The sequence below is a fragment of the Plecotus auritus genome (genome assembly GCF_963455305.1).
Source record: "Plecotus auritus genome assembly, chromosome: 5".
NCBI lineage: Eukaryota > Metazoa > Chordata > Mammalia > Chiroptera > Vespertilionidae > Plecotus > Plecotus auritus.
The window spans coordinates 58,827,945-58,840,766 of record NC_137776.1 but is presented as its reverse complement, the minus strand read 5'-3'; the positions used below and the strand labels follow the sequence as shown (position 1 = coordinate 58,840,766).

At 38.2% G+C, this 12,822-nt stretch overlaps 1 protein-coding gene across 2 annotated transcripts in view; it reads right to left on the bottom strand.

Annotated features, from left to right (window-relative positions):
• Positions 1–12,822, bottom strand: part of LOC308249630 (CD302 antigen) — a 163,888-nt gene that overhangs the window by 127,241 nt on the left and 23,825 nt on the right. For both annotated transcript variants that reach the window (XM_080671213.1, XM_080671214.1), the window contains exons 5-11: positions 8,516–8,626; positions 7,273–7,413; positions 4,846–5,037; positions 3,601–3,758; positions 1,770–1,880; positions 1,163–1,251; positions 846–1,015 (exon numbers count right to left, since the gene is read on the bottom strand). In XM_080671213.1, coding sequence (XP_080527339.1) covers positions 846–1,015; positions 1,163–1,251; positions 1,770–1,880; positions 3,601–3,758; positions 4,846–5,037; positions 7,273–7,413; positions 8,516–8,626 — 972 coding nt within the window. The remainder of the gene's footprint in view (positions 1–845; positions 1,016–1,162; positions 1,252–1,769; positions 1,881–3,600; positions 3,759–4,845; positions 5,038–7,272; positions 7,414–8,515; positions 8,627–12,822) is intronic.

Here is a 12,822-nt window from a genome sequence, read left to right as displayed (position 1 = left end):
TTGGGTTATATTCCTAGAAGTGAGATCACTGGGTCAAATGGGAGTTCCATTTTTAGTTTTTTGAGGAAACTCCATACTGTTCTCCATAGTGGCTCACTCATTTGTGGAATATAATGAACAAAATAAACTGATGAACAAAAACAGATCCAGAGACAGAGAAGCATTGATCAGACCGTCAAACCTCAGAGGGAAGATATGGGAAGGTGGGGGGTAAACGAGAGAGATCAACCAAAGGACTTGTATGCATTTATGTAAGCCTAACCAATGAACACAGATACCAGGGGGGTGAGGGCATGAGTGTGTGGGGGGCAATGAGGGGATAAGGACACATATATAATACCTTAATCAATAAAGAAAAAAATAAAAAAATAATAATAATTTTTAAAAAAGAATAAATAATACTTATAATATATTGCCTCTTTAATTATCACCCATTGTGGATAACAGAAGCAAACACATTCAATTTTGGAGTAAGAAGTTAAGAAGCAGAGAGATGAAAATATAAAGTGCTTCATAATGAAGCTTCTAGATTTGGCTTGAGACTTACATGAAAAAGATAAAATAGAAATACTGACACTGAAGGTTCTAGCCCTATGCCATTAGAGGGTGGTTTCTGAGAACTGAGTTTTCTAGACTCTTTTATTGGGTTATTACTTCCAAGGACTTTAATAAGGAAGACATAGTCACTGCTTCTATTTATGGCCCCATAGATAGATTCTAGTCTTGAGGATCATAATCTCCCTCACATTTCAAAGGTAAGCAAAGAACATATAGAACATATTTGGGAGATATGCTGCATTTCACAAGTCACTGTATTCTATTACTTTAAAGGCAAAGTCACTCACCTGGCTCAAGAAAATTCCAGTTGGAAAAGGTTACAGATCGCTTCACTCCACCAACACTTGCCCAGCTATACTCTCCACTTGAATCTACATCTCTAAGGCCAGTCCAGAAGTATTTTTCTGGAGATACAGTATACTTCTTAATCACATCATTCAGGAATTCTTGCTCAAATCTACAAAACAAGAGTCAAATTAGCAGGCATTTTCACAATGATTGAATTACTGTATAAAATTGAAGATGCACCTTTTTTTTAGAAGGTTGGTTAGCAAAGGAACCCAGGGATAAAAGTTCACTAGTACATGTTTACTGGTGGTCGTACCTGTTAGCTATAGTCAGATTGCAGTTGGTTCCAAAAGGGACCTCATCCTTGTAAATCTTGTAACAGGTTTCTCCATGTCTCTTCCAGCCCTAAATCAGAGAAGAAATACCATCAGCCACACTGTCTTCCAGACTTGATGATGCCTCCCTCTAACAAGCAAGGTTTTGCTAACATCTCACAACTTATAAAAACTAAGGACATAGGCACCGACTTCATACACATGAGGAGGGTGGGGTAGAATTTCAGATAACCTCCACAAGACTGTGAGCCTGTGTCAACAGAAGGCATGTCTTAGTTCTCACAATCATTAGTGCCTACCTCATCATAAGAATATAACATTGTTGGTTGACTTGTCTTTGAACAGGAAGAACATAAGTAAGGGAAATAAAGATATCAGCATTGAGGATAGTAACCATATACATTTTTATAGAAATTCATGAATAGGTAACTCTTTCCTAGAACTTTTTTTTTCTTCTACAAGAATACTGATTTGCTTTGCACTCTACCTTGCTCTAATGTAAATGAACAGAAGCTAGTAATTCTTCTACTTCCCTTACCAAGAAGGTGTAATACTGCTTAGAGAAATGTATGTAGGAGTTTTACATACCTCATCTGGAGGACACATCTTATCAGCTTGTGCATCACTCATTTTTTCTCCCTTTTTCTTACATACATATTTAAGTTTCTCTTCACATGATTGGACTTTCCACTGACCTAGCTTTTAAAAAATAGAAAAAATTTTTTCCCATAAGAGATATTATTTGCCATATATTTAGACTTGAACTCTAACTTAGTTTAAGTCTTGATAGCTTCTTCTCATGAAACTATGGGGGGTAGGAGGAGGGGTTTTGAAAGACATGGATAGGGCAAGAATGAATATAAATGAATGATGAAATCTGAGAACATACTCCTACAAAATGCTACCCAACCAGCCTGCATTATTTCAGAATCACCTCAAGGTCACAAGGGAGATGAATTTCAATTTTTTTATACAAGCGAAAATAAAACCATCAAAGGATAGAAGTTGGAGAGAGAAGAACTCAGCTCACAAATAGTTGCCAGTGTTCTAGTCTTCTTCCATATGACATGGCCAAAGTGAGTCCACAGGCTAAAAACTTTTGGGTATGTCAACTAACCTTCCTGTCTCTTTCCTCATATGTAAAATGATGATGGTTAGAATAGCTTCTCTCCAAGAATTCTAGAATCAAAAGTCTCTTCCAACTCTACTTCAGCTTCAACTTCAAAGTTCTCTCTTTCAAATATTCTACTTAATATTTATTTTGCTTATTTGACTAACCCATCCTGCTTCTTCAAATTAAATTTTAATTAGTCAATTGTGATAAGGTTTCTGAGAACAGAGTTTTCTAGTTGGACATTGGAATGCTGCCTAGGTATGCTATCAGTTCACTCTTGCCTATGCGGAGTCATTTCTACCTTTGACACTCTTCTAAAGACATCTTAGATATCTTTTTAAATAGGACAGCAAATGTGACAACCTTATAAATTAATCTTTGACAACTTTCTAAATACATCTTTACCATTGAAACACTTCTAAATACATATACCACTGATTGTTTCCACTAGAATCTCTCTAGAAAGTCAGGAGACACATTCAGCTTCCTAAATAATTAGGAGTCTACAGGAAAGTGATACAAATAAAATATAGAGGTATACATGTTCTTTCTGCTCAAGATACAGCATGTTCAATAAATGTTTAAGCATTCTACAGGAGCAAAATGCTCTCTGAACAAGTTAGATTTAAATTTTGATAAAATTATTTTTTTACTTCTTTAAAAAATTTAAATATATTGATTGTAGAGAGAGGTAGGGGGAGAGAGAGAGAAGGAGAGAGAAAGAGAGAGAGAGAGAGAGAGAGAGAGAGAGAGAGAGAGAGAGAGAGAGAGAGAGAGAGATGAGAGAGAAACACTGATTGGTTGCCTACTGTATCTGCCCCTACCGACTGTTGAACCTGCAATCTGGGTATGTGCCCCGACCAAAAATCAAATCCGCCACCTTTCAGTGTACAGGACGACACTCCAACCAACTGAGCCACACCACCCAGGGCTTTTTTGCTTCTTAAAGTAGGATTAAAATGAAACTTAATCTGAATGTAATTCACAAGATGAGATTTTTCAACTGGCTACATGTTAAATATCACACCAATGGTCCTCAGAGAAAGCATCTTATTAGAACCAACCTGGCACTAGAATCTGAGTTCTAAAGCTAAAGGATCCTCTTGATCTGTTTCAGACCAGAGCAGATACTCTCACACAGAAAGTGAATTGCTTACTTAGTCATTGTTTTATTTACTTTTTTCAGTAGCTACCAGAAAGACACTCTCCAAGGCTCTTACCTTTTATTTTATTTTCTAGCTTAAACACAAATATCCCCACCAAATATTACTATTATTATATAAATAAACCCAGGAGATTTCCTACCTTTCCTAAGTAGGAAACACAGTTGGGAGTCTTATTGTAGGGAACACTTGGTTCATTTTCATCCCAATATGTTAGAGTAACTTCAGTACCATCTGACCACTGAAATAAAGCTGGTGTATTTATGTTCTTAAGACCTGTCCATGTTTCTTCTTTGGCATCTAAAAGAAAAATGTTTTACTTGTTTGGTTTTACTCTATTACATACTTCAGTATGTACACTGCTACTGATGTGGGGTTTTAAGAACCTTGACAGTATTATTTTTTCATTTAAAGTTTTAATTCAAAAGATGGCATTCTTATTTATTTATTTTTAAGTATAGTTGGTATACAATCTTATATAGTTTCAGGTGTACAATATAGTGATTTGACATTTTCATACCTTATAATGTGATCACCCCACTAATTCTAATAAATCACCTGTCACCATGCAAATTTATCACAGTATCATTGACTATACTCCCCTTCCCCTTTTCACCTACTGCTCTCACCCGCTCCCTCTGATAACCATCCCTTTGGTATTCTTAATTGACCTGTTAAAATGTTGATAAGTTAGGCAGACTGAGTGATGCAGGCTTTTCAGATCACTCATCAGGTAGAGCACACAAGTGGAACACCTGTACTATGACCTGTAGGCTGGCTGTTCCTAATATCTGGGTTAGATAATTCTTGCTTTATGGGGAATAATAAAATTATATAGATATTCTCATAGATATTCCAATTAGAATAAGAATATTGTCCATCACCACCCTGGTAAAACAATTGACTCCATGCTTACAACAGAACAGGCATCAACTATTAGTGAGTCCTAGGAAGTTATAATACTGGCAGTGTAGTATATTTTCGTTCTTCAGTTTTTAGCTTCAAATAATTACAAAAGTGAAATAATCATCACTCAAGTGTTTGGAGAACTTAAATAGAATTTAGCTTATGAGAAGAGAAACATTATCCAATCAACTAGCTGCCAATGTGGCTATTTAAACTTGTAAATTAATTAAAATTAAATTACAGTAAAAATTCAATTCCTCAGTTGCCCTTGCTGCATCTCAAAAGCCACAAGTAGTTCGTGGCTACCACACCGGACAGCATGGATTATAGAAAGAACAATTTCATCATCACAGAAAATTCTATTGGACAGTGCTGATCTAGAAGAATCTAATTATAAACTTTCCATTCCCACTAAGAGTCTGAAAATAAGAATACTTTAAAATGTTTTAAACCTCTCAAGTAGGATCTTTTAAAAACTTACCCCCATTATGGAGTTTTGTCACTACCACTTCCACATCTGCTAGAGAATGAATGCTGATGAGGTCACTGCTGAAGTCTTTGCATTTCGCATGTGCCGAATCCCAGGAATCACTTTCATTTACCAGCAGATAGCAAAATCCATTATTTGGCAGCCAGTCTGCATCACAGCGGGTATCTGAATATGGCCAAATATCTGGGAGAAAAGCAGCTATTTATATTCCAGTAAAGACACATCTATTTTAAATCAGTAACATTACAAATTCTTCTTTCTTGAATCTTAAGGCTTCTGAAAAACCGGGGAATGTGATGTCAGATAGTACAGTGACATGAATTCGTGTGCCCAAAGCCTACATAGCCTCATCAGAGTGATTGCAGGGATTCAGATAATGATGGGCCTTGTGCGATGCAAATGGGTTACGTGGCTGGGCTCAGACTATTTCAGGAGGGACTGCCGGTAGGCCTAGTAGGCAGAAGGAAGGTGTGGGGTCAGCCAGTTGCCCACAAATCTCTTCCTTGGCATGGGATTTGTTTGGTTCCCCTCCAGTTTTTGGGATGAGAGATGGTGAGGTCAAGTCTCCTTTTCATGTATAGTCAGCTTAGCAGGGGCTGTGCATTAATATTCACTGTTCATATTAATCATCCTTTGTTCAAAAGGACGGGCAAGGACTTAAGGAACAGAGTCAGAAATTCATACACTCCACACCAAGGAAGGGCATCAATGGGGGAGGGGGGAATGTGTGGCAGAGGGCATCTTTGGACTCCTCTCTCCTCCCCTCTGCTCAACCTCTAGCCCTCACGGAAATAGCAATTCTTCTTGTTGGCCATGAGGAAACTCACCCAACAATGGTAAAAAAGATTAGAGAAAAAGGGTGGGGCACAAAACCAAAAAAATGCTCTACCCTTCTCAGCAGAACTAGAAAGTAGCCTGGTTACTCAGACTTCACCTGTCAGAAACTGTTTGGAATGCTTGTTATACAAAACACAGCATTTTAAAAATGACGACAGTTTGTTTTTCATTAAAGGATAAAATTCAAGTTCAGCTAGCTTTTCTCACTTGCAAGATAACAATTAATTGTAAGGTTCTGAAACAGCACTTATTAATATTATATTTTATAATTATGATAAAGATACAGAGAGAAAAAATCACCCATAATTGAACAATCATTTTTCTATTCCAGTCTTTGTCTCTATGAATTCATATTGTTACAAGATTAAAATGATAAGTAGGCATATAATTTTGTTCTGCTCTTTTTATTTTCCTGCTGGCAGAGTTATTTCAATAAATGCATATTATTCAATCATGTGGAAACATGATTTAGTTAATAATTACTACTTAGGAGAGTTATTTGATCTATCATTAGCCACCCTGGTTTATTTTCATTTGTGCTGTCTTTTCTATTATGCCTTTTGTTATATAAACTAAATTTGGTATGAATCAACTTGCAAGGTAAATGTTCATTTTTCACTATCATTTTAAAACATGCCCCTATATCCTTGATTCTATGTACTTATTTTTTAATCTTAAAAAGATAGCTTTATGCACCTATGTGGATAAGAAAATTGATGCTTTATTCCCTTTCCCCAACATCCCTCAAAGCACAACATTTAAAAATCTCCCATTTTCCTACCAGTTTTGTGTATTAGTTTTCCTTATTCAGGATTTAATCAAATGCCAGGGATACGGTGGGCATTGTGCAAAATAGAAAGGGCACTCCTCTTCTCCATTCTGTCAAAGACTCCTCAAACTTCTCTGCCCCTCAAAAAATTCAGCTGTTTTGTGCCTCTCTTATCCCCAAATTCCCCCCAAATCCCCTCCTTGTACACATTTTGTCCTTTCGCACCTCTCCTTTTCTACCCTATTTGTCAACACAAAGACCTAAAGAACCAGCCTGGCGAAGGACAGACAGAGGAGGAGTGGGCATTGTGGGGAGGGAGGTGGGAAAGCCCGGGAGTGTTCTGTGTCATCCATTTTCGACTTCCCATGGAGGCAGGTAATCATAGGTAAAGCTTGAGTGTGCAGCAGCAGCACCAGGATGCTCACAGAACACTGACTGCTGGGTCCCACCCTAAGAGTTTCTGATCCAGGAAATCTGAGGTAGGTCCCGAGAATCTGCATTTCTAAAAAGTACAGGCGATGCTGATACTCTATATGGGGGCCACACTTTGAGAACCATTGCTCCAGAGAAAAAGAGCCACTGTGAACAGAAATGTACTTCTTATCTAGAATACCCCTGTCTTCTCGTGGGGATATACTGAATCAAAGCTTTATTCATATACAGTTGATAATATCTAACTACAGGATCAAAGTCAATATTTCAGCATTGGCAGTACCAGATAAAATAACAGCAGAAATGGGTATCCGAAATGGATTTACTTGACTTCAAAAAACTGTAATTTTAAGACTGATTTGATTAAGTGGGAAAGATACCTGTTAACTTCACTGTGCTGTTTAATGATTTCTTGCAAACATAAGGCAGCTGAGCTTCACAGGAAAACCTCTGCCACAGACCGGACATGGCGTCCATGCTCGCACAGCTTGACCCACCTATCACAGTTGCACTGAAGGTAACTTAAATGAGAAAATTTACAAACAGTTAAAAGGAGAAGATTGGAGCCAGGGTGATGGTTAGTAAAAGTAATTTGTATTTTTAGTTTTCTGCTTTTAAGGAAACTCAGAAAATAGCTAAAACTGTCCATTAAGTTGAAATGTATAAGCCTCAATGGACAATCTTGTGCTTAAATATGTCTTTCTCCTAAAATATAAAATACTGGGGGAAATACTCTGATATACTGTAGTTAATTTACAAACCAAAACCCAAAACCAAACCTCCGTCCCCAATCAACTTCGATGTCATATCTTGTGGTCAGTAAGTAGCTCTTAATCTGCTACTCTCTACAATAAATATACTAATTTATGATTCTGTAATGCCTTTAAGACCTTGAAATAATAATAATAATGAAATTTCATTCAAGTAAAATGACCTATTGGTATTATATTGTAATTAATTCATTTTTTTTATATATGCAGAATACTTTTGTGCTGAAGTTAAGTGTCAGCTTTTAGCTTCTACATTTGTCAGGAGCCTAAGCTTTTATTTCTTAAAAAGATATCTAAACCTTCTTTTGGGGGAAATATCTTTTGGCTAACTAGGGTTTTATTTACAATACATTTTTCTTTAAGGTATTTACTTGTGTAATAAAATACAACCATTAAGTTGTCAGTAATTGGGTGCTACAAAGGGAGATCCCAAGAGTTTTAAAATGAGGGAGTAATTCCATGTTAGAGTGAAGCTGCAGATGAAATACATGTGGGTCAGTCATAGACATGCCAAGTTCCCTAAGGGACACAGAATGGCTCCTGGGCCATGCAATGGGGCTCATTCTGCTCTTACTTAAAGATAGAGGGTTGCTCTAAAGGTTAGAGACAGATACTTAGTTGTCCATGGTGTGATTCAACTTGACTGTGATGGTATCCACTTGACTACCGTATAATGGCATAATGGCTATAATGACTAAGCTTAAAAGGGCTCAGGAAAAAAATTTCTTCTGAGAGGTAATCATAAGAATTGTCAAGATTTGAAATTTTTATAAGACCTCAGTGAGTGGGAAGCTCTTTATTTTTTCTTTTGGGGCTTTGGCTCCATGTAAAAGGTAGAGGAGAGAGTAGTTACCTGGGTCCCAGTTGAGAAAGTTTAATGGCTTGTGGTCTGACCATTCCCAGCCTCTAGAAGAGTACAGCTGATTTAAGCCAATCCAGAAGATGCTTGCAATGCCTTCTTTTTCTGTAACAATTACACAATTTTTAACAAGTGACAAAATTACCCAATTTATTACCGAAGTCAGACTATTTAGGAGGGTATCTATCCCACAAAGCAAGAGATGCTGAAAGACAAGAACATTTCAGACTACTGAGAAACCCAAAGGCTGATCAGTTAATTCAATTCTGATTTCTCATTAGCGTGTGTGATTCCCTTCCTTCTAAGGTAAAAACAGACTTCTCAGAATAGCTGTTTCACTACTTTATTACCCTCTTGTCAGAAAGCAGATATATAGTCAGGGATGTAAAGTACAACATAGGAAATATAGCCAATAATTTTGTAATAACTATGTATGGTGTCAGCTGACTACTAGACTTATCGGGGTGATCACTTTGTAATACTAATCACTGTGCTGTACAACTGAAGCTAATATAATATTGTATGTCAACTGTAATTGAAAAATAAATTTAAAAAGAAAACACTTATATGCAAAAAATAGTTTCCATTGTAGATCTATATTTTGAGGATCTGATTGTATTCCATTAAGCACATATCATTTGCCAGAAATGAAAGCTACAAAAACCAAAATGAGAGTCCTGCCCTCATGAGGATTTGAATCTAGTAGAAACAGATGTGGATCCCCAAATGGTAAAGTGCTACCAGCATTGCTTCAGAAATATGTACATGAGCTGTTTTGTAGGCAATGTAATATACATCTGTAGAGTCCAAAGGAGATATTTAAACTGGAGATATAGAAGAGAGAGACACACACACACGTACGCCACTGTGGAGATGTATCATTCTAATTTATTATTTGACAACAAGATGCCATCAGCAAAAAAAGAGAAAGACAGAGAAGCAGAAATAATTTAAGTAGTGAGGCTAATTGCAGAAAAGCCACACAATATGCATATGTCCATAAGCAATGGGTCCAATCTTGCATGTATGGTCCATGTGTATTGGAAAAACATGTAAAGAATTGTGAATTATTGTAAGGATTTTCACACCACTGGGAAGGAAGTCAACAGAATTACTTAAGAACCTGGTAAGACTTCATCAACATCATGAAGGAATAATCTGAAGATACTCAGGGCCAGGTAGAAGAGATAGAGCAAATGATGAAATGGTCTACAGAAGACAAGGATGATGTTGACAAACAGGAACAGCTCACAGGTTGGTAATATCTATAAATTTGTTAAAATAGTCTCAGTAGTAAAACACTTAATAACAGTTTCTTAATTCCTCACAGGGAATTATATATGATATAATATTGTATTATATGTAATCATCTATATATATATACTAAAGGCCTGGTGCATGAAAATTCATGCACTGGAGAGGGGTCCCTCAGTCCGGCCTGCCCCCTCTCACAGTCCAGGAGCCCTCAGGGGCAGGAGGCAACCTGGCGATCAGGGGAAGGCGACGCCCCCATCACACCTCTGCTGCTGCCACTGCTGGCAGCGCAAGCCTCGGCCAGCCCTGGTTACCGAGCCTCGGGCGGCCCTGGGCTGCTGGGCAGCCACCATCCGAGGATTTCCTGTGCCTTGGGTCGGCCCTGGGCAGCTGGACAGTCACCATCCGAGGCTTGCCTGTACCTCCGGCTGGCCCTGGATGGCTGGGGGGCTGAGGGGACTAGGGGACTCTGGAGGCAGGTGTGTGGAGCAGCCAGATCTGCCTGGGGGTGGGCCCGGCTGTGCCGCGCACCTGCCACCCTGGCGGGGCTGAGGGGACTGGGCACTGCCATCTTGTGGCTGTGGGAGCCACCATCTTTGAGGGCGTGATGGTCAATTAGCATATTTCCTCCTTATTGGCTGTGGGCGTTGCCATCTTTGTGTGGGCATGATGGTCAATTAGCATATTCCCTCTTTATTAGATAGGATATATACATATAAAATATAGTTATATTTTTATATAATTTATTTGCACATTAAATTATATATACATAAATTGTTCTTAAAGTATGGATATGTTTCCTACATGCAAATCACACAGATATATATGTTTTATATATATCTGTGTGATTTGCATGTAGAAAACCATATGCATTCTTTACTTTTTAGTAGATGTATATCTATGTGTTTTATACAGAGAAAACTATAATCACATATACATCTGAGTGATTTGCATATATAAAACCATGTCCATGCATTAAGGGATTTTTAAAAGAGGGTAATTTTAACCATACACAATTTTTGTCTTATTGCCTGCCTCAAACAGGTGATTCCATTGGAAGTGACACCAGGGAATGGGCGAGTTCCCCTGGGTAGAGCAGAAATAGCAACAGCAATCACAAAAGAAGCCACGAGCAGTAACACAAACACCAGTGTTCAAGGGATGGACAGGAGTCTGGAAAGAGGGTGGTAGGGCCAAGGCCCAATTATCACTCCACCAAAAAGGAAATGTGAGGATAAAAGTGAATTACAAAGATACACTGTGCTTTCCAGGAGCTTGCCTATGAAAGAAAGAGATAGGGCTGCAGGAACTAAGAAATATATATATGTGTCTATATTAAAGGTAGAAGTTTAAACAAGTTAATAGCCTTTCGGAGAAGAATTAGAGACAGTTGATAAAAATACAAGCTAGGAGAAAAAGCTGGTGTGGCCACAAAGAACCTTGGGGAAGGAGTTAACCTTGAACAAGCTGCATGGCTGACAGTGCAGATATAGATACAATTGTAAGTATTAGGGTGAGAAATAAGGGTTTGCCTCACCTTTCTCAAGGAAATAGCTGGTAAGGATACTCTGCTAAGGAAGGAGAAGGTGGGTATTTGAAGGAATTTTGGATTCACCCTTTTCTTTCACTTGTTAGCACAAGCAAGGGCTGCCAACACTTGTATACAATGATCTTGAGGATTTAATATAATGTAAATTTCTTCCTGTTAGTAAAAGCAATGAATTTTCCAGCATTCCTAAAGAAGTCCTGAAAACTATGACATATTTATGGTACTCTAGACACGACTATACCCTGACATTCAGAATTCCTTTCATTCATTTCTAACGGGGGATACCATGGAGGGTCAATCCTTCCCATCCGTCCCAAGTTCAATGCCCTTCCTCCCATGAAGTCTTTTCAGATAATCCCCCTGCAGGAAGTCTAAATAATCCTATCACTCCTCCAAAATTATTTTATTGCTTATCTGCACATGGCAACTACACATTTATGACAGACCAAAATGACCTTTGGAAGCTGTCAGGCTCCTACTCTGCTTCATTACACTGTTCTATTTGTGATCTGTATTAAAGACTTACTCTTCACTGGAATCATAGCATTTTAAAATTGTGACTGATAGAAAATGCTAAGAACCATATGATTTCACTCATATGTGGGATATAAAACTGAAAGTCATGAACACAAATAGCATTGTGGTGGTTGCCAGAGGGAAGGGGGTGGGGGAAGAAGGGGGTCTTAATATAAGGTGACAGGAGATTTGATTTTGAATGGTGGGCACAGTGCAACATACAGATCTTGTAACATAGAAACTCACACCTGAAACCTATTATGTTCATGTTGACCAATGTCACCGCAATCAATTTAATAAACAAACAAACAAACAAAAATCAACCAAAAAAAAAGTGACTGAGTTAGCCAACAGGAATTCTCTTTATGTGTCTTATGCCAGCTGGATGTAAATGGGAAATGGATAAATCATAAAGGGCACAAACTTCTTATATGACCTGGACAATATGGAGCTGGACTTTTTTCTACATAGTCCAAGCAAGAAGTTGATCAATTTGAGACACTACTTACCCTCCATTGTTGCCATCAAGAAATAGACCATTGTTAGTGTAAATCTTCATACCTAATCAATAGGCAAGCCCACTGAGGAAGATATTTCTTGACTGCCCCTGAGACCCCTGTTCAGAGCTGGCCCATATTTCTATTCCTCTCCTTACAATAAAAGACTACAGGGCCTGCTAACGGTCAAGCTATTGGGATGAGCCCGATGAAAGCCTCTTTTTTTAATTTATTTATTTTTTAAATTTCTTTATTGATTAAGGTATTACATATGTGTCCTCATCCCTCCATTAACCCCCCAAGCCCCTCACCTCACTCATGCCCCCACCCCCCTGGTGTTCGTGTCCATTGGTTAGGCTTATATTCATGCATACAAGTCCTTTGGTTGATCTCTCCTCCTTTCCCCCACCCTCCCCTACCTTCCCTCTGAGGTCTGGCAGTCTGATGGATGCTTCTCTGCCTCTGGATCTGTCCCTGTTCATCAG